General features: G+C 42.7%; 2 protein-coding genes across 2 annotated transcripts in view; one reads left to right on the plus strand and one right to left on the minus strand.

Moving 5' to 3' along the window:
* Nucleotides 1-4440, minus strand: part of anapc1 (anaphase promoting complex subunit 1) — a 51724-nt gene extending 47284 nt beyond the window's left edge. Inside the window, 8 exon segments of the mRNA XM_090184690.1 lie at nt 353-436; nt 1942-2016; nt 3801-3840; nt 3842-3923; nt 4155-4174; nt 4176-4220; nt 4345-4382; nt 4384-4440. Of these exon segments, the coding sequence (XP_090040816.1) occupies nt 353-436; nt 1942-2016; nt 3801-3840; nt 3842-3923; nt 4155-4174; nt 4176-4220; nt 4345-4382; nt 4384-4440 (441 nt within the window).
* Nucleotides 4441-18453: 14013 nt separating this feature from the next.
* vip (vasoactive intestinal peptide) lies at nt 18454-22682 on the plus strand. The gene is made up of 6 exons (XM_036986363.2): nt 18454-18642; nt 19202-19306; nt 19886-19990; nt 20458-20589; nt 20781-20883; nt 21598-22682. Coding segments are annotated over exons 1-6 (456 nt in total). The 5' UTR covers nt 18454-18640; the 3' UTR covers nt 21607-22682.
* The last annotated feature ends 334 nt before the right edge of the window (nt 22683-23016 follow it).

A 23016-nucleotide genomic window follows, 5' to 3' on the forward strand; every position in this document is an offset into this window, starting at 1 on the left:
CAGGTCTGGGAGAGAAGTTCCCTTGGCTGAATGGCATGTCTTCACCGGTCTTGACAAAACTACCCCTTGCAGGTAACAATGTCGACCTAGAGAACTGTGACCTTATTAGACCCAGTAAACATACCAACATGCCTCTGGTGCTCAGTTCTGTTCTATACACAAGCGGAGCTTTTCTATGTTACAATACATAAAAATGTATTAATTAGCGTCCATTCAAGAAACATTTACCCCTTGAGGTCCACACTCACACACTCATTATACCCTCCCCCTTTCACACATATCAATACACGCACACACCAGGGTGACACTGCTGCTGAAGGGGTCTCAGAGGGCGTGGATGTAGGGAACAGACTTGGAAGATGTAGTCACCCAGACAGGAGGGCTCGTGGTGCTTGGTGGAGTCCCTCAGCTCTGATACAGGGGAGAGCACTGCCACCTGGCCAACAGAAAGGGAGGAGGGACAACAGAACACTTAAATCAGCTACCCCGGATGTATAGACACAATCAAGATGATAAGTGCCAAGTTGGAGGAACTCAACCATTTCAGCTCTACATTCTAGAGCAATTCAGGACACAGAAAGCTACAGGACAAAGAAAGCTACAGGACACAGAAAGCTGAACACCTTGGAGGCCTGGCAGCTCAGCTCCCTGCAGAAGCAGAGTGTTGTTAACCCATCTCACAGACGCAGACCATAACTACAGCAGCCAGATATTTACTGTAGAAGCGAGATATTTGCTGTACAAGACAGATATTTACTGTATATTTTATACATCTATGGCTCTTTTTCAATGCTTTTAAATCTTCCCGATGTCAATGGGTATTTACTGTGTGTATATACATGTATTTTTATGAAGTGCCCTACAGGGACAATAAAGATCTATTTAATTGAATTCTCCTACAGATTTCACAGTATGCCCTACAATGGTTTCCATGGAAATTATATTACAATATGTTCAGGACGTTCTAATTATTTATCACACCTAATACAAATATTTTCGGCATTTAAAAACATATTGTAAACACAAGCTATATTTCCATTAACTTATCCAGAGATTGTTTGACATTTAGTTTTTTGCACAGAAAAAAAATGGGAAAATTGCATACTGTGGTGTTTCCATTTAACTATCTTGTGTCGATAAAAACAGCTGAACATGGTTAATGTTATTTTTTATTTTTTACCGCACATAACTTCAAAATGAATTGTCAAATGATCAAAACACAGTTTCCATCATTTGTCACAACATGGAAAGTTTTACAAAACAAAAATCCACCATTGAATGGATAAAAATTGTAGATCTTTTGAAAATATCGCTTATAATCTGCAGTTACCATTAAACATATCGCAATAAAAATAAATGGGACATGACCCAGGTTTATTAGACAAAAGCAATGTAAACATGTCTACAGTAACATCTAAACAGAGTGGGTCAGCCAACTAAGCCACAGAGCAGGATCCATGACACCACTGTAGCCAGCGGTGCAGAGGTGAATATCAGACACTGGCCTGTGGGAGGAGGCCGTCTCACTCCACAGCTGCTCAGTGCATAGATCAGGCACCATGGGCTTCATCTCTGGAACAAGCAGACTCGTTGGCAGTGCTGTTGGGCGAGGGCAGGAAGCTGTGCCCTCTGGGGGACATGAGTGGTATCACGTTAAACTGCACCGTTGCCAAGGAGGGTGCCGCCATGCCAGGGGAGTGGAACCGGCTACAGACATGGGTCAGAAGACAGCAGAGGGGTGGCTAATTATGGTCAATGGTGTGGTTGTTGGAAATGAGACATAAGCTTTTGAGCATGAATGTTTGACTACAACTGTAAGATCCTGTGGGACAGCAGGCACCCCATTTATATCATATTAATATCCTATTTGGGTATCTGACTGAAAGCCTGCACTCTGTGGCACTCCAGGGACAGAACTGAAAACGCCTGGTATAAACTCACCTGAGTGCAGCCATGCTGAAGATGCTGGGTGAGTAAGTCCATGAGTGGAGGCCTGGTGATGAGGTCATCAGAAAGCTGGGTGTCAAAATAAGCATAAGTGATATTTGGGTGTCTGTGAATCCAGACACACTCCCCCCAAAAAATCAAGGCAACATTATATAAACGAAGACATTGAAAAATCATTGTTTAGCCTGTTTCAGTTCACGTCCTCTTGGTGAAATTTGGACGCGTTCTATGGCTACAAAGCGCAGGGAGGCAGGTGAGCCATGGTTGGCTTCTATACTGTGGCGTGCAATAGCATAGTCCGTGTTTATATTACGAATAGCAGCTTTATGTTCGGCGACGCGGAGTTTCAATGCTCATTTAGTTTGACCAATAGAAGCAGCCCACAGAAGCGTGAGCATGTATATGATATGTGTGGTGCTACAATTAATGAAGCTTTGGATTTTGTATAATTTACCTGTTGTCGGGTGGAAAAGTACTGTAGTATTGGTCATGTTGTCACAATGTACACAGTGGCCACACGGGCCTGGGGCCAAGTGTCATGCTTCTTGGGCAGCTGCATGCTTTGCATAACAATCTGCTAAAACCAATGATGGGGGGCAATGTTGTGAACACTGGTAGACTTGGATCACTTTTGTTTCAATACAATGGATTTGACGAGACCGCACTCTGTGGAAAAACACTGACGTGGGGGCATTTTGTCCTGGTTTCTATTAGTGCCATTGAGTAGGCTTCCACGTTCAGTCTCTAGCACAGGTATAGCCCTGTTCAATGGCACTATAATCATGCCCACATTGCAGGAGCCTGGTGCGCATATCAATGGCTTTGTGCTCAGTTACATCGAAGTCTTAGGAATTGACCCACCGATATGTTCTGCTTAAGGTGTCCTGGGTGGTTACGGTCTGCACGTAAAAGTGTACTCCTACTCTGCGGCTTGCAGAAGATAGTAGACTCCCAACTTGTTTTCTTTATTTTTGTTGACTTTATGATCCAAGAAGTCTATTTTTTCTCAACTTCTCTCTGCTGTGAATTTTAGATAGGGGTCAGATAAGAAATTAACTCGGAGAAGAGCGTCATTACAGGTCCCAACTCGGAAAGCCCGAACCCAAGACCAAACTAGCAATTTATATCAGTCCAATGTGGACCGATGGCGCTCAAACAAAAAGGGGCAACGTCCGTGTGCTATAGTTCGGATCAGGGTTTGATTATTTGTTACATGGGCAGTGTCCATGTCTCTCTTGCCTACTACTTACTAAAACAACATACTAATCGTACTACATAATACTTAGACATACTGTTTATTAAAAACGAATGCAGTATGCAACAAATATCAACATACTAGGCTCACCCATCCTGAGAATGCGTCATCCCATGGAATCCCATTAAAATCATGGTACCAATATTAATCATTATTGCACATGATATTCAAATCATCTTTAAGGGCCTTTGTTGGGCGTCACAATCAATTTGACATAGTTTTGGATGATTTGGACATGATGAATGAATAATGCTAATATCAGTACCATGACCTGAATGGGATTTGTGCCACAAATTCTAAAACGTTAGCATTTGAAAACCGTGCCAGGGAAATAAAACCAAAGCATAGATTGCTGTGATACCTTGTCCATAGACTGCTTACAGGGTAAGAAAACCAATGTTTCATTTTGTAATTTGGGTGAACTATCCCTGGCCCTGGTCAGACCAACTTAAGTCCAATCTAAGGTATTGTAGCTCGGCTTTGAGTCATCACTAATGCCATGAGAATTATATTCTTAAATTCCATTTATGCCATGAATAATACAAATTTTTACCACTGAAAAATCATGAAGGAAACATGTTCTTGCATGTTATCTTACATCTGGAGTGACTGAGTGTATGCCCTGCATAGTGTCATATAACTATGGAGGGCTTGCAGTTGAAGAAGATGATTTTCATGGTGCTGTCAGAGACGTATTGCACACAGGCAGCCTCGAACAGACCTGCCAGAGACACAGGAGATGAGCAATTAACAAGCCATAATGGGGCTAGCAATTAAGGTACCAGCAGCCAGCTAACAGAGCAGTCAAGGAGCGCAAGAGGACCAACAGTATGCTGGCTCCAACATTCAGGTTTCAACATCCATTATAGTTTATTTATATGGTACTTTCCATCATTCTCTTTGCCACAATTTGTTTCACATTTGTGTTGACTCTTTCTATTGAGAGTCTCACCTGTAGGTATGCACACCACTCTCATCCAGAGGGTGCAGCATACTGAATACAGTGGGAAGAGGTTCCCTGAGAACACAGAGACACAAACAGTTGCATGTTCAAAACACTCCTGACACACTAGCATCGACCAAAAGGGATCAGAAACAGCAGGGAGTGGGTATTATGGGTTTTTGCTGTGTACTGTATGTACCTGGGAGGACTTGGAGGAGCCTCGGGTGCAGGGCTTTTTGCGTTCCAACAGCAGACCAAATTTTGTGGGCCACACATTGAAGACCTGTAATTTCATGAAATCCTATTCAAGGTGATGTTGGAGAAAAAAAGTTTGATAATCTTGTGAATCATGACTCTAGTCAACATTTGAATGTCTCACTAAAGAAACAGACAGTCTGCATTCTCATAGTATCTCTTGTTGGGGATCAAGACATATCCCTATTTACCATGATTGTAGAATGGTGGAGTCTTACAGTCTTGTCTTATCAACTACAACTGGTTAAAACAATTCTGGTCTGTAAATGTGGACCCAATCAACATGAGCTAAATTCACCCCCAAGAAACCACCGTCATTTCCCCTGTACGTCACGACGTAGGCCTAGGTTTACTCAGTGTTTCCCGTAACTCACCAGGAAAAAAATAAAACAATTAAATCATGTCAAGTGGATTTTGATGTGAAAAATAATGACACATACATGCCAAGGCCGTTAATTGCATGATGCTGTTTTTCATTGTAATCTGAAGCCTCTCGTCAGCTGTCAGTGAGCCAAATCACTCATTACCATTGGTTAAGAAGGCAATGGACTGGTCCTGGGGAATATCAATAACTGTGTAAAACAAACATAATTACTGTCCATATCTGCTGGTTCTACTTAAGGGATTCTAATGAGGAAATTAGATGGCCAGGACTGGAAGACATGACAAAATGTTCAAAAAGGGATTTCTCTAACCAATGTTGACAGTACATCACAATTCAAGATGTCATCACACGGTAGTACATCACAAAATTCAACACACCATAAACACATCAAATGGTTGCTAGCACACATTTTAGACAACGCGCTGTTACATCAGTCAGCGATAAGGAACTCACCTGAAAGTGTAGAGGGGAGATTAAGTCCTAGTTCGGTAAGTCCAAGTTCGGTGTCACACTGTGCACATTCACACAGCTGCTCGGGACAATAAACACTGTTCCATAACATCCTGTTCTGCAATACAAGAAAGCAAATGAACCACTTCACAACATCACTGGGGAAAAAATGTTTCAAATGTACATCAATGAGCTCTGGAATTTAATGATGACACGTCGTGAGGAAGAGGATGTGGCATAGGCCTACTTCTTTTGCCCAATACCAAAATTACACCATAATGCTTGAAAAGGGAGTTAGGGAGATATTACTGGATATACATACTGAAAAAAAAGTATTATTGATAAGCTGACTACTATCTCAATGTTGACGATGAAAACAGACATGCCATATAATGTACACACAGTTTGTATGTATACACTGAATGTACAAAACATTAGGAACACCTATTTCCATGACAGACTGACCAGGTGAAAGTTATGATCCCTTATTGATGTCACATGTTAAATCCACTTCAATCAGTGTAGATGAAGAGGAGGAGACAGGTTAAAGAAAGATGTTGTTTAAGCCTTGAGACATGGATTGTGTATGTGTGCCATTCAGAGGGAGAATGGGCAAGACAAATATTTAAGTGCCTTTGAACGGGATATGGTAGTCGGAGCCAGGCACACCTGGCTTTTTTGAGTGTGTCAATAACTGCAATGCTTCTGAGTTTTTCACGCTGAACATTTTCCTATATGTATCAAGAATGGTCCACCAGCCAAAGGACATCCAGCCAACTTGACACAACTATGGGAAGCATTGGAGTCAACATGGGCCAGCATCCCCGTGGAATGCTTTCAACACCTTGTAGAGTCCATGCCCAAATTGAGGCTGTTCTGACGGCAAAAGGGGTGCAACTTACTAAGATGGCGCAGAAGGCAGACGTTTTAAGTGCCCCCAACCGATTGTGTTTTTTTGTTTGTTTGTAACTTATTTTTAAATATTTTGTACATAATGTTGCTGCTACATCTCTTATGACCAAAAATAACTTCTACACATCAGAACTGCTGTTACTCACCACAGACTAGCGGAATCCTTTTTCTTCTTTCATGACTCTGACGAGCCCGAGGCGGAGGAAATACGGCTCCCTCGGGAACAGGCCCCGACCCCAGTGATCTGCGTGAAGAGGAGGCGGAGAAAGACGGGCCGGAGAGCGGGCTGCCTTCTGAGAATTTGAAGGCGATCGAATTAACCCCCACTTCCCTCAATTCTGCTAGCAAACATGCAATCTTTGGACAATAAAATTGACGCGTTACGTGGAAGATTAAACTACCAAACTGTAACATCTTATGCTTCAGGGAGTCATGGCTGAACGACGACAATATCAACATAAAGCCGGTTGGTTATACGATGTACCGGCAGGATAGAACAGTGGCGTCTGGTAAGACAAGACAAGACTATGTATTTTTGTAAATAAGAGCTGGTGCACGATATTTAAGGAAGTCTCAAGGTTTTGCTCGCCTGAAGTAGAGTATATTATGAAAGCTGTAGACCACACTACCTACCGAGAGAGTTCTCATCTGTATTCTTCTGAGCTGTTTAGATAACACCTCAGTCAGAGGTTGGCACTAAGATAGCATTAAATTAGCTGTATTCCGCCACAAGCACACAAGAAAACGCTCACCCAGAGGTGGCGGTCGTAATAGCCAGGGACTTTAACACAGGGAAACAAATCTGTTTTACCAAATTTCTATCAGCATGTTAAATGTGCAACCAGAGGGAAAATAACTCTGGACCACCTATCCTCCACACACAGAGACCAATATTAAACTCTCCCTACATTTGGCAAATCTGACCATAATTCCATCCTCCTGATTCTTGCTTACAAGTCTAAATTAAAGCAGGAAGCACCAGTGACTAGAACAATAAAAAAAGTGGTCAACCCCAACAGAGGATGAGAGATCTAGGGGTCTGAAGATGTGGGGGTTTTATGACCCCTCACGCCCCTGGTAAATCTCAGGCCAGAAAAATTCCTTTGTCCTGTTACTATGGAGAACCAGCCTCAGAACATTAAACATGAAATAAAGGGACTTTGGAACAATGGTTTCCGTCAGCCATGGTGGTCATGACGATAGATGGAATATGAAAATGTATGTCATTTTTGTTTTGTTATTAAATGTTAATAGATGACGTTATTACGAAAACATTGTAACGTTTTCCTAGTATATGTTTGATGTTTATACATTGTACGTTGTGTGGAAAATGTCCAAATCAAAGGGAATGTTTTGGTAAAGGTGAAATGTGAAGTTAGTCATCTAAAATTGGATTTGAGTCAAATCTAGACCTTGCCTCATTAACTTGGTACGCCCAGAGAATTGCCCTAAAGGCGGTTACGCCCACTTCTGACCCAAGGGAATAAAACCTGTGAGTAAAGAATTTACAAAGGAAGACTACATGACCCAAGCTGCAGCTAAGGTCTAAAAAGTTTTTAAAAAACAGAACACAACAAGTTTGAAGACAAAGAAATATTTTTCTACCCAAGCTACGGATGAGTAGCTGTGTCTAAACGGGTGAATTCAAGCCGGACCCCCTAGCATCCAATCCCAGCGAATCGTGGTATCTAAATGGTTTCATCCCTATGATGTGAGCTCTGAGCTACAGAGCTGTCTGTCCTCAGAAGACCCCTTCCAGAGCAAGGGTGAGGGAACAGACTCCTAAGCCAAAAGGACGCTGACATCGTGAGGACGACCAGAAAGGTGCGACGGGGAAGTGCGTCATCGAGCAGCCTGAACGGTCCACACAGAGAATCCTCTGAGGTCTTCCCCACGTAATTACATCATTATATTCTGACATATTCTGACCCATAAGAGCGGCAGTTTGGGGCAAGGCTAGGGTTAGAATAGCATAGCTGACAAATTCACCCAAATGTATATTTCTCTCGTATACTTTATTTTTTTTCTCTCTCTTTGAAATCCCCATTTTAGGTAACACGCGCCATAGTGTGTTGACCCATTACACTAAGTTCTAATCAATAGCCTATAATGTGTTTTGTCTATGTGAATCTTTTATCATCATTTTAGCTTTTTAGTAAATAAATATTCAACTAAGATTGGTGTGCTACGAACTCATTGGTGAGACCCGGGTCCGTGCAGATTCACAGACTAATCAACGTTCAGAACGAGATTGTAGAGGTAACTGGTTAATTAGCGGCTGTTAATTATTAATGAGTTAATAATTGCTTGATTCAGTTAATCACGCAATTAGAAACTTTTAACCATTCGATGAACAACACTCGTCACATTAACTAATACAACGTCACGACATCATTATAGACTACAAATGGAAGCAGAGCCGAGAGCTGCCCATTGACACGAGCCTACTAGACAAGCTAAATTACTTCTACTCTCACTTTGAGGCAAATAACACTGAAACATGCATGAGAGCACCAGCTATACCGGAAGATTGTGTGATCACGCTCTCCGCAGCCAATGTGAGTAAGACCTTTAGACAGGTCAACATTCACAAGGCCACGGGGGCCAGATGGATTATCAGGACGTGTACTGCAAGCATGCACTGACCAACTGGCAAGTGTCTTCACTGACATTCTCAACCTCTCCCTGTCCGAGTCCGTAATACCAACATGTTTTAAGCAGACCACCATAGTGCCTGTTCCCAGAACACTAAGGTAACCTGCCTAAATCACTACCGACCCGTAGCACTCACGTCTGTAGCCATGATGTGCTTTGAAAGGCTGGACATGGCTCACATCAACACCATCATCCCAGAAACCCTAGACCCTCTCCAATTTGCATACCGTCCCAACAGATCCACAGATGATGCAGTCTATTGCACTCCACACTGCCCTTTCCCACCTGTACAAAAGGCACACCCATGTGAGAATGCTATTCATCGTCTCATCTGTATTCTTAGTAGCTATTTACATACCATCTCAGCGTTCAACATCATAGAGCCCTCAAAGCTCATCAATAAGCTAAGGACCCCGGGACTAAACACCTCCCTCTGCAACTGGATTCTGGACATCCTGACGGACCACCCCCAGGTGGTAAGGGTAGGTAACAACACATCCGCCACACTGATCCTCAACACAGGGGCCCCTCGGGGGTTCATGCTCAGCCCCCTCCTGTACTCCCTGTTCACTCATGACTGCACGGCCAGGCAGGACTCCAATACCATCATTAGATTTGCCGATGACAACTGTGGTAGGCCTGATCACCGACAACAATGAGACAGCCTATAGGGAGGAGGTCAGAGACACGGCCATATGGTGCCAGGACAACAACCTCTCCCTCAACGTGATCAAGACAAAGCAGGTGACTGTGGACTAGAGGAAAATGAGGACTGAGCACGCCCCCATTCTCATCGACAGGGCTGAAGTGGAGAAAGTTGAGTATTGGTGTCCACATCACCAACAAACTAACCTATTCCCCCTCAGGAGACTGAAAAGATTTGGCATGGGTCCTCAGATCCTCAAGAGGTTCTACAACTTCACCATCGAAAGCATGGTTGCATCACTGCCTAGTATAGCAACTGCTCGGCCTCGACCGCAAGGCACTACAGAGGGTACTGTGAACGGCCCAGTACATAAGCTTCCTGCCATCCAGGACCTCTATACCAGGCGGTGTCAGAGGAAGGCCCTAAAGATTGTCAAAGACTCCAGCCACCCTAGTCATAGACTGTTCTCTCGGCTACCGCATGGCAAGCGGTACCTGAGCGCCAAGTCTAGGTCCAAGAGGCTTCTACCCCAAGCCATAATACTCCTGAACATCTAATCAAATGGCTACCCAGACTATTTACATTGCCCCCCCACCCCCACTCTCTTGTCATCTATGCATAGTAACTTTAAGAACTCTACCTACATATACATACTACTTCAACTAACCGGTGCCCCCGCACATTGACTCTGTACCGGCACCCCCCTGTATATATTCTTGTTTTTTTACTGCTGCTCTTTAGTTTCTTGTTACTTTTATCTCATACTTTCATCTCATATTTTTTTAACTGCACTGTTAGGGGCTCATAAGTAAGCATTTCACTGTAATGTCTACACAAAATGAAATCAACACCTGTTGTATTCAGCACATGTGACTAATAAAATTTGATTTGAACTCAATAGTAGGAAGGTGTGTTCTTAATGTTTTGTAAACTCGGTGTATGCTCAATATGACATGTTTAGTTCAATTACCTGTAGTACTGGACTGCCCACAGTGAAAGCCTTGTAAACACGGGAAGCTTGACTCTTGCTCCCTATGACCATGTTTCCTGCTGCATAGAGCTCCTCCTCATCACTGTCCACACTGGAACCCTTTCTCAGCAACCAACACTCCTGTAAACATCCACACATTAGTGAAAACACTACATATGACTGCTGTCTGTATCAAAAGGAACCACCACACAACAGACCCCCCCCCCCACCCAGTCTTACCCTCACCTTCTGCGGTAGTGACATCCTGGAGGGGACCATGTGTCTGAGGACCTGAGCTTAGAGGCTTGCAGCTGCATGTTTACATCGTTCGGGTGGTTAATATACTGAATACGCCAAACGGGACAAATTACTGCAGTTCCACTGCGGCTATCATTGTGGCTCGCTCTTCATAGTCGTTCGACATGAGTTTCAGATATCAGCGTTATTTCTGAGCGACGCAGAAGGAGAGAATATCTGACAGTATATTTCACTTAGAGATATCCTGTTAAACTTCACATAAAATGCTGTGAAATACCTAGAAAATACAATGAGACCAGTGACTTAGTGTTCAAAATTAAATAACACAACATGCTAGCCCCGCAGATCATTGTGAATTGCTTATAGTGCAGCCAAATAAACTGCTAGCTAGGTAGAACATGCCTAACGGCAGACAAGTAACTAGCTATCTAGTTAGCCAGCTATAACAGCTAATGATAGCTAACTACACAGCTAGCCGTTGGCTTGAACAAATAGTAACTTAACAGTAGCGACTTTAGCTAGCAAAGTTACTGTCTGTGACTGTGGTCATCACCATAATTTAGCCAGCCAACAAGTTAGCTACTAGGAGTTTGTTAATATAATCTGGATACATTTCGTAATCTTCAAATACACATAGCATAGCGTTTAGTGTTGCATGTTTGTGTCTGGCTAACTATCTAGCAACCATGTTTAGATTAGCATACTGTCATGCACTGTCTCGATAGCTAGCTGGCATGCCGCAGTGGCACAGGCGCGAACCTGAAAATAAGTCATTTTTTGTCCCTTGTCTCGGAATCATTGTGTTTTCTTTATATGACTCTTACTTGGGTACCACGTATTCAGCATTGTCGACATAAAAACAACTTAAAGCAACCCCTAAAATAAGAATACACATCCGTTTTTCGCAAGTGCTCTGACATCTTGCTGTCCTCAGGATCTTCACCTCACTTGATCAACCAATCAAGTAGGAAGTTGGAAAGCACACGTGTCAAGTGGTAACATTTACATATTCATATTTTCAGTAATAAGATACGTTGTAGACAGAGAGAATGGGAAAGTTATGTGAAACCTCTTTTGCTGGACAATAAGTAGGCCTATTTATTATAAGAAATTGCAATGCAAAAAGTATTAATCTCCGAATGATTTACTGTCTGGGATGCAATAGGACAAAGCCAGATGTAAACATGCAGAACTCTTTGATATAGGCCATGTCCAGATTTTCTTCCATTTTTCTCAATTTTTCATTGTCATTGCTGCTCACGAATCCAGGTGACATAGGGACTAGAGATGGATGTGTCAAAACAATATGAGTTTAATAGAGGTATTTAGGGGACTATTCCATCCCCCAGTGTGCTCGCTAAACTAGGTTTTTCTCTCTGCCAATATTCCTGTTTGTCCCGAGGTACATCACAAAACAGAGTGTGCCTTCACACCTGTTATTGAACTTGATAATTTTTTATATTGTAGTACTCACTCACCTCTGACTGCTCTCAAGATGTCTGTCTAGGGCAGGGCAAAATTGACACCTTAAGAAAGCATTTTTACAAAAATGTTTGTGAAATATCTCTCAACATCTGTGATACGAATTCCTTCCCCATAAGTACTTCCTCTGAATGCAACTGTTCTTGTGTAGCAGTAAAATCTGTCATGTGTGTCTGGAACAACCAGAACATATATTCATATTAAATTCTACTGTACAATTCTTTTGACAAAGGCATGAAAGAATTTTACCTGTGAACACTCTCCTGCTCTCTGAATGTCACAGATAGACAATATCCAGAGAACCAACTCCTCAGAGAGTTGAATGACATGCCTTAAATACACTATTTATCTTGTTAGTATCGAAGGAAATGCAAAACATGGCTCTACCTCTGAGATCAGCCCAGAAAGGCAAAGATGTAATGTGATTGGATCGGATGACTTAAGGTCCCAGGAGTGTTGTAGGGTGGTTTGTGCCTTTGATTACTGGACTAATGAAGCACTGAGACCATTACTGGGCATTAATGTCTTCCATGTGGCTTGAGACACAAATGTATTTACAGAATTAGTTAGGATGCTATGAAGAGATGTTTGCTTAATTGATCCATTACAGGGATTTCAACCTACAACAGGACTGTGATTACAGGTCCCCCAGGGGCCCAAAATAAGGTGTACCCTCAGCCTCAGTGTTGTATTTGGGCCCATTTGGAAACCTAAGATCCAAGTTATAGTTTTGTATTGCCTAAATTCAATATTTTTCCATATCAGTAGCTTATCAAAGTTGAGATCTTGAATGAAATGGGGATTGTTTCTTTAAATAAAACAAAGTACATCATTTAGAACATACCTATGATCTATATTTGTAAATGTTACATTTTCATGTTCAATTTGTCCTTGGTGTCACGATCGTTGTAAGGATCGGACCAAGGCGCAGCATGAGTAGAGTTCCACATAATTTTAATGAATCGAAACTCACTGAACAAAACAACAAACAACCAAATGAAACGTGAAGCTACTGATGTGCACTAAGGCAACTACCCTGTGTACATAGACAAGATCCCACAACACAAATTAGGAAAATGGCTACCTAAATATGATCCCCAATCAGAGACAACGATAAACAGCTGTCTCTGATTGGGAACCATATCAGGCCAAAATAGACATACAAAAACTAGAGTAACCACCCTAATCACACCCTGACCTAACCAAAATATATAGAAAAACAGAGATATCTAAGGTCAGGGCGTGACAGCCCCCCCCCCCCCCCAAAGGTGCGGACTCCCGGCCCGACCGGGTGGGCATCTACCCTCGGTGGCGGCTCCGGTTCTGGACGCAGCCCCCCCTCCTTACACTGATCCCTCCACTTTTGTGGAACTGGACCGTGGATCATCGCTGGAGGCTCTGGACTGGGGATCGTCGCTGAAGACCCCGGACTGGGGACCGTCGCTGGAGGTTCCTGACTGTGGACCGTCGTATCAGGTTCCGGACTGTGGACTGTCTTTGGAGGTTCCGGACTGAAAACTGTCGCCGGAAGCTCTGAACTGGGAACTGTCGCCGGAAGCTCTGGACTGGGAACTGTCGCCGGAAGCTCTGGACTGGGAACTGTCGCCGGAAGCTCTGGACTGGGAACTGTCGCCGGAAGCTCTGGACTGGGAACTGTCGCCGGAAGCTCTGGACTGGGAACTGTCGCCGGAAGCTCTGGACTGTGGAGGTGCACTGGAGGCCTGATGCGTGGGACCGGTACAGATGGCACCGGGCTAAAGACACGCACCTCAGGGTAAGTGCGGGGACGTACTGGACTATGGAGGCGCACTGGAGGCCTGATGCGTGGTGCCGGCACTGGTGGTACTGGCCTGGTGACACGCATCTCAGGGCGAGTGCGAGGAAGAGGCACAGGACGTACTGGACTGTGGAGGCGCACTGGAGGCCTGATGAGTGGGACCAGTACTGGCTGGTGACACGCACCTCAGGGCTAGCGCAAGGAAGAGGCACAGGACGTACTGGACTGTGGAGGCGCACTGGAGGTTTGGAGCGTAGAGCTGGCACAATGCGTCCTGGCTGGATGCTCACTTTAGCTCAATAAGTGCGAGACGCTGGCACAGGACGCACTGGGCTGTGAAGACGCACTGGGGATTCAGCACGTAAAGCCGGCGCAGGATATCCTGGTCTGAAGAGGTGTACTGGAGACCAGGAGCGCTGAGCCGGCACAAACCGTCCTGGCTGGATGCCCACTCTAGCACGGCAAATGCGGGGAGCTGGAATAGAGCGCACTGGGCTATGAATGCGCACTGGAGACACCGTGCGCATCACTTCATAACACGGTGCCTGACCAGTCACACGCTCCCCACAGTAAGCACGGGGAGTTGGCTCAGGTCTAAACCCTGACTCCGCCGATCTCCCCGTGTGCCCCCCCAAAAATGTTTTTGGAGCTGCCTCTTGAGCCGTATCCCCTCGTATCGTCGCCGTTCCTCTTTCGCTGCCTCCTCCTGCTTCCATGGCAGGGTCTTGTCCCCTGCCATTACCTCCTCCCAGGTCTACGATGTCCTCCACTCACTTTTCTCCCGGGCCCAGGATCCCTGCTCCTCTTGAACACGCTGCTTGGTCCGTTGGTGGTGAGATCTTCTGTCACGATCTTCGTAAGGATCGGACCAAGGCGCAGCGTGAGTAGAGTTCCACATCATTTTAATAAATCGAAACTCACTGAACAAAACAACAAACAACCAACCAAACGAAACATGAAGCTACTGATGTGCACTAAGGCAACTATACATAGACAAGATCCCACAACACAAATTAGGAAAATGGCTACCTAAATATGATCCCCAATCAGAGACAACGATAAACAGCTGTCTCTGATTGGGAACTATATCAGGCCAACATAGACATACAAAAACCCCTAGACATACAACAACTAGAGTACCCACCCGAGTCACACCCTGACCTAACCAAAATATATAGAAAAACAGAGATATCTAAGGTCAGGGCATGACACTTGGTTTGCCAGTGAAAGGGAAGATGACACTTACTGTTCATGGTCTCCACTCTGAAGAAAATCCTCTCCCTCAGTTTTGATTTAATGGACCTAGTTTTGCCATCTAATTTCCTCTATAACCCTCAAACTCAACTCTGGACCTCGAAGCCAGTTCCACTGCAATTTTTAATTGTTCCCCTCTAATCAAGGACTGATTTAGACCTGGGACTCCAGGTGTGTGCATTTCATTGTCAGGTAGAACAGAAAACCAGCAGGCTTCAGACCTCATAGGGTAAGAGTTGAGTACCCCTGCCCTATAAGATGATCCAATACTCATAAGATCCAGGTGGACCTTTAACCTGGTGAGGGAACCCATGAGACTGGTGATAAGGTCATCGACTGGGTCGTGAGTTCCTCACGCAAACTACATAAAACTGACTCACCATGAAGGCCATGTCTGTCATATTAGACCCTGGCCCGTAAATCAGTCTGTCAGTGCCAATTTGGCAACAAACACATCTCCAGTGTTCAGTGGACAGATAATCTAAACCACAATAGGCTCTAACAAGCTGGGGTATTCCCCAGCATCTGACTCAGGGCCAGGTATTTTCTGTTGCGTATTCTGTCCATTAGGTATTGAAGCCTGATGGAGGATTAACTTATTGCTTGCATAATGTATAATGGTATTCAAGTTTCCATTTCAAGTTTCAAGTTTTAATGTCACATGCACAAGTACAGTGAAATGCCTTTCTTGCAAGCTCTAACCCCAACAATGCAGTAATCAATAACAATGTAATACTAAAAATAACAAGGTTGAACAAAAACAACACAATATGAAAATAAGAAATAAGAAGAGCACGATAAAGTAAGTAAGCGTACAGGGTCAGTTCCAGTACCATATTTACAGTGTGTAGGGATACTGGAGTGATAGAGGTAGATATGTATAGGGGTAAGGTGGCTAGGCATCAGGATATACAGTATGATAAACAGAGTAGCAGCAGTGTCTATTATGATTGTATGTGAGTGTATGTGTGTGTAGAGTCAGTATAACGCACACTGACACTACAACACACGTACAAACACTCACTCCATCATTTAATCACACACACACATAATATGATTCAATTATGGACTGAGTATTTGCATGTGGGTTGCAGTGTCAGTGTGTGTGTTAGGGCCCTGTGAGTGTGCATAAAGACAGTGCAAAAATAAGAATAAAATACAAAGGTCAACTCAGGTAGTCCATGTAGACAAAATGTTACCTATTTAGTTAGCTATTTAGTAGTGTAATGGCATGGGGATAGAAGCTGTTCCGGAGCCTGATGGTGTCAGACTAGATGTACCGGTACCGTTTGCCTTGCGGAAGCAGAGAGAACAGTCTATGGCCTGGGTGGCTGGAGTATCCAACGGTTTTCCGGGCCTTCCTCTCACACTGCCTGATGGCAGGGAGCTCGGCCCCAGTGATGTACTGTCTGCACCACCGTCTGTAGTGTCATGCGATCGAGGGCAGTACTATTGCCATACCAAGCAGTGATTCCACCCCCCCGATGGTGTTGGAGTCATGTGTGGTGGAGAGGACTAAGCACACACCCCTGTGGGGCCCCCGTGTTGAGGGTTTGCGTGGCGAAGGTGATGTTGCATACCTTCATCACCTGGAGTCAGCCCGTAAGGAAGTCCAGGATCCAGTTCCAGAGGGAGGTTTTCAGTCCCAGGGTCATAAGCATGTGACGTGATGCTGACTGGCGTTATTGCTGAATGGCTGAGAGTTAACTTCTAATCTAGAGGAATTTAAAAGGCTGTGCATCATAACATCAAAATTATGGTTTCATCAACGTCGTAGTTTTCTGTGGATCTTTTAACTGGCTCATACATAAAAACTTGTCAATTCTGCACATTCCTTCAAAATAATACATACATTTCCTGTATAAGGAGTCCTTACCAGACTCTGTTTCAAATCATCACTGTCAATTAAATGAGCATGTTTCCCAGTCCTTTGTCCCTAATCAACTTTATGTTTCGCATGACTACATTACAATTGTGATTAGGTTTCCAGAGGCTCCTGGTTGAGATAGGGCTATTACAACCACCCAGTCTTGGAGATATGAGATGCATTCAATGAGACCCAACGCTGAGAATCAGTACAGCTGAATTAGAGTCCAATGATGATACTGAATCCAGATGCTGAAATACAACAATGTGGCTCAATCCTGAAGCATATCACTCAAATGAACCAGAGTGTCAAACAAATGATGGATTATGAAAACACATTGGTCAGTCCTTGAGTCTTGAGATGTGTTCTACATGGATTGATCTATTTTCCCATGGAACCACCAACATTCCAGCACAACAGCCATCCAGTCTTGCATCTACCAGACAATAAGATCCAAAATCAATAATATTCATTCTCTCTGGGAACAACTCTGTTCAACAACTCTGCACTCTCTAAAATCAGAACATCTGTGTGAATATTTATCTAGTTAAACCTAATGAGGAGATGATGGGACTTGTATGTGATTTGTTCTGGTGAAATGGAAGTGGGCCTATACTCACACACGTGTATATTCCATGAGAGCGTCTGACATCTGTATCAACTGAGCCTTTCATCTGCATTGAGTAAGGGAATGTCAACGTTTAATGTCCTTATATTGTGGGAGACAATAGGTAGCGGTGGGACTAAGGGTGGTTAGGAGAGGGATAGAGTGATATAGAGAAAAAAGATGATGAGATGGGAGAGGTGGAGAGAGGATGTGGAAGAGGAGAAAGGGAAGGAGATATTGGTGCTGAAACTGATAAGAGGATTTATCGTTTCATGTACTGTAGTTTGTTTTTCTTCATGTCTGTCATACAGACACTTTACAACCATTCAGAGGGAGTTATAGTCCAAGATGTCACATTGTGTATAATATTATATTTACTTTGCTTACTAAATAGAAACAAAAAATATTTTTACTGTTTATTTCTCTTAGGCTGCTACACAGGCAGCCAAATTCGGATCTTTTTTCACTAATTGGTCTTTTGACCGATCAGATCAGCTCTGAAAAATATCTGATGTGAGTGGTCGAAAGACCAATTACTTTAACAAATATCAGAATTGGGCTGCTTGTGTTTACCCCTATTAGGCCTACCAATGTGGTGGTACAACATCTAGGGATAACATAAGTTGAGTCAACACCTATGATATGCAATAAGTCATTTTTGTATGAGCAAAATCACGTTTTACTGGTTCAACTGAGCATGCGAACAAGCCAATGACGAACGTATCAATCCCAATGGGACTTTTATGACGTAACAACCTTGATCACATCTGACTACCTTCCTGCTTGACGAAAAGTATTCAGAAGTATAAAACGAGGGAAGGGTTGAAGGTATAGTACGAGACGCTGACAGTTGAAGAAGCAACTGAGGTTTTGAACAGTGTTCCGTGACTTCTCCAGGAGATACAGCCACAAAGCGTTTCAAGACCTTGGACAGCACCCGGTCGGTACCCGAGCAGAACAGCGGATCATTTTGGCAAATGTAAGACTTTTTTCCAATGATGCTATTTGTTTGAGATAATTATTCTATTTGTTTGATATTATTTTCAGTTAGGCTTCACATCATATTCTAATTGCATAGGCTACAATGTGTTTTTACCTCTGCAATCAAGCATAAACATATTTGAATTCATTAGAAGTCATTGTGTCATTGTGTCCATCTTCTAGCATAACTTGAAAGAGTTATGGATTCCAAATATAAGATTGATTTGTGATTGGCAATTGTATTTGAGGACATAAACAAATGATCATACAAAGGTTGAAACCAATCCTAACTAACTGGATACATGCGCAATTGCGCATTTGTCTTCATTCTCAACGTAATTTTGTTCTGGTAGCACTGGCTAGCAAAATCGGCAAACTTGTTTACTCGTGTGGTTTACTCTTATTCCTTCACAATACAATGAAAAGAGCAGGTCTTGAGGAAACTTTTTTCCGAATAAAGAGGCAATCGGGATTTTGAGAAATGTTGTTGTTTTAATATAAGAACGTAGGCTATGTGAAAGCAACAGTAGTGAATAAAACCATATCTCCCTTTACAGGTATAAAGCGATGTTACAAAGGAACGGCTCCCAGCTCCTTTTTCTAATAGCCCTGTGCAGTGTGCTATATTCCCGGACTCAGTGTTTGCCATATGCATCTATGAGGTAGGAATAATACCGCTATTACTCATTTAAAGATGTATTATTTATGTGCAAGAGGACATGACTAAAATAGCATCAATAGTTACTTTTGCCAAAGAGTTCAAGAACTACAACGATATACTAATTTATATAATGTTCAAGTGTTCTAACATATTCTTACTCTGGGGTTAATGAATAAACACGACGATAAAACATGTATTAATTAATCGACTATATCCTAGTACAAAACGACTTTCTAACAATAATATTTAAGTCCTGAGAAATCATGTTTTATGTTCTGTCTTCTAGGCTACTTTCATGTAGGCCTAAGTGGAAATTATATTGAAAGCCATGAATAATCAGTGGAACGTGGTAATTTCTTACAATATAATCTTGGATGTTAGCATATCCAGAGAGGATACAAAAAAAACGAATTTAAAAGTGTCTGTCCATCTCATGACAACAAATTGTATTTTTGTATTGTCTAAGAGTAATTGACATAGGCACATTTTTTTTACCCTAATATAGCCTTTTGGAACACAAACCCCCGTTTCAGATTTTTGCTACACACGGTGACTAATAACTGTTTTAATCTGTTGGCAGACCTACGAGACACGCAGACGGTCTCTTTACTAGTGGATACAGCAAACTTCTTGGACAGCTATCGGCGCGGCGGTACCTGGAATCCTTGATCGGAAAGCGAGTCAGGTAGGCTCTATTTTATGCTTTTCGTTCAGATCATCGCGCGGAGTTTTTTTCCCTATTTAACGCAAATAGAGCGCCTTTCAAATTCAAACAATTTTAACAGTATGATAACTTTGATATTAACATATTTTCTGAAGCATTCAGGTTTATTGAAAACATTTATAGAGTCAGGAATGACAGCATGACAGAAATATCTATTCCATAAAATTGTCTTCCTGTAACCTATCTCTGTGATTTTAGTCTCAGTGAAAACCTTTTGATATATCCCTAACAATGTTGTATTAGCATATCTGCCTTGAAAACTGTTAATACTGTAACCTCATTTGTTGTAAGTGCAAGAGATTTGTCATCTAAATTGTGATCTACTTATGGTTTAAATAACCCTATTGGATAGGTCGAGTATGTCATAACAAGGTTAGCAAAAGTCTCAAAATGATGGACTAAAATGTGTTGTGGTTAATTTGTCACAGTGATGACATGATGGAGGACCAGGTACCAGTGAAGCGCCACTCAGATGCCATATTCACAGACAACTACAGTCGCTTCCGCAAACAGATGGCTGTGAAGAAATATCTGAACTCGGTTCTGACAGGAAAGAGAAGGTGGGAACAAGCACAATAATAGATTGTGTGTGTGTGTGTGTGTGTGTGTATGTGTGTGTGTGTGTGTGTGTGTGTGTGTGTGTGTGTGTGTGTGTGGTGTGTGTTTGCGAGTGTGCATGTCAGGATGTGCATGTTCGCAGGGTCTTTCCCCAGTATGACAGAAGTACAATGTACCATTCTTCTCTTTTCAGTCAAGAAGACCCTCCCATGCAAGAAGAATCCAGAAGTGAGCCCTCGTTTCAAGAGAGCTATGATGACGTCAACGTAGATCACCTCCTCAATAACTTCCAATTGGTAGGTTCAGTCTCACTCCTCCTCCTCCATTCAGTTTCACCCCCCCCCCACCAGTCTCACTCCTCCATTCAGTTTCACCCCCCCCCCACCAGTTTCACTCCTCCATTCAGTTTCACCCCCCCCCACACCAGTCTCACTCCTCCATTCAGTTTCACCCCCCCCCCACCAGTCTCACTCCTCCATTCAGTTTCACCCCCCCCCCCACCAGTCTCACTCCTCCATTCAGTTTCACCCCCCCCCCACCAGTCTCACTCCTCCATTCAGTTTCACCCCCCCCACCACCAGTCTCACTCCTCCATTCAGTTTCACCCCCCCCCACCAGTCTCACTCCTCCATTCACTCCTCCTCACCCCCCCCCCCCCCCCCCCCCCCCCCCCCCCCATTGCGTAAACAGGGTATTCAACACGGTGTGGTTGCACTGCTAGAGACAGCAAGACCTGATATCTGTATAGTGGAGTTTAGCGGACAAACATAGCTGCATCTATTTTGCATGACTGACAACATACTGTGAATATACCCATAGGAATACTTACGTTTTACAACAGGAGCTCAGCTAATGAAAGCTTATGGGCAATACAGTAGAATGTTTCTACTAAATGAATGCCCTCATCACGTCTTCTCATTATCTGAAACTCTGTATTCTGATCAATAATCAAATATCTCTCCCTCCCTCTCGCCCTCCATCTTTCCCTCTTCTTCAACTGTCTTTTTCAGCCACTCTGAAGAAGACCCACTGGTGCGACGACCTCAATCGTCAACCTCATCGATCTGCCATTCAAAACAATATTTAAGTTCTTCAACAACGGGCTAAAAGTCATGTGTGGTTATCTCTACAGTATAAAGTGAATGTTTACATTGTATATAAGTTAAACTAAAACAAAAAATACTGGTCTAAAGATGTAGGCCACAGTAAATATTATACATGTCCACCTGGGATTAGATAGATTTGCTTTGTCCAGGACTCTGTAAATGGTAGTTCAATAAATGCATTCTAAACAAGCTATATACTGCTATAGAGTACCATCAGATTAAACAGAAGAGGACCAGATTTAGAGCGGCTATGATGCATATAATCACTTTATATCCATGTGGAACAACGCTATACCTTGTGCAAAAACGTACCTAGAGCATTTAGTTCTGTGAAACCGTCCACCAAATCAAATATGTCCATTTATTTTTCAAAGCTGAGTAATTTTGTAAGTAAATATTGATGTTGATTATTTATTTTTCATGTAAAAAACAAACTTGTTGGGAAAAAAGGTATTGCTAAGTTGCTTACAAATTACGTTGCAAACTTATAGTTGCACTCAACACGTGCTCTGATGACCTGCTCAGCTGAATGAAGATGGGAAACAAAGACTAATACATTTGATTTTATGAATATCAACTTCATAGCATTTGAAATGAATTGATCAGTTTCATGTCAATGGGACAAATTAGCATGTTATTTGCTATCAAATCAGCACAACAGAGAAGAACTTGAAAGCAATTACCTTCTCAGTCTCAGTTACACAGTGGAAATATTCAAACTAGATAATGGCAGGGTTCTCCTTTAAAAATATATATTATTCCCTTCAAAGACATGAGACAAAGCATAGAATAGCAGATAAACATTAACATGAATTTATGTCAACAGACATACTGTAGATAAGTCATATACTGTATTTTAATCATGACAGTTATGAGAGGACTGTGACAAAGATGACTGAGAAATTGTTTCCACATAATTATTGGTACATTTTCTGAACTAATGTAACTTTGAATATATTCAGTAAATAAAATGACGTATACTTGTGCAATTGTTTTTATGTATGATTGCCATTACTGAAGGATTGAACTGGCATAATGAATAACAAAGAATAGCCTGGATTTTACGTCTACCCTTAGCTTTCAGCTAGAGCAATTTATAACAAAAGGGACCTGAACAGACATGACGTTCGTGTACACCTCTATTCTCACCGATACACTTACAATTTCAATTTCAATGGCCATATTCAATTTGCATTATGAAGCATTGATATATTTAGTTAAAAATCTGGTTGTTATTTACAGTTACATAGTAAGCATATTGATCAAAGTCAAATTGTTTTTGTAATATGCATGGGCCTCCGACTTACTGTATACAGTAGTATG

This window comes from Oncorhynchus mykiss, chromosome 1, assembly GCF_057628025.1.
Source record: "Oncorhynchus mykiss isolate SJ-2025 chromosome 1, ASM5762802v1, whole genome shotgun sequence".
NCBI lineage: Eukaryota > Metazoa > Chordata > Actinopteri > Salmoniformes > Salmonidae > Oncorhynchus > Oncorhynchus mykiss.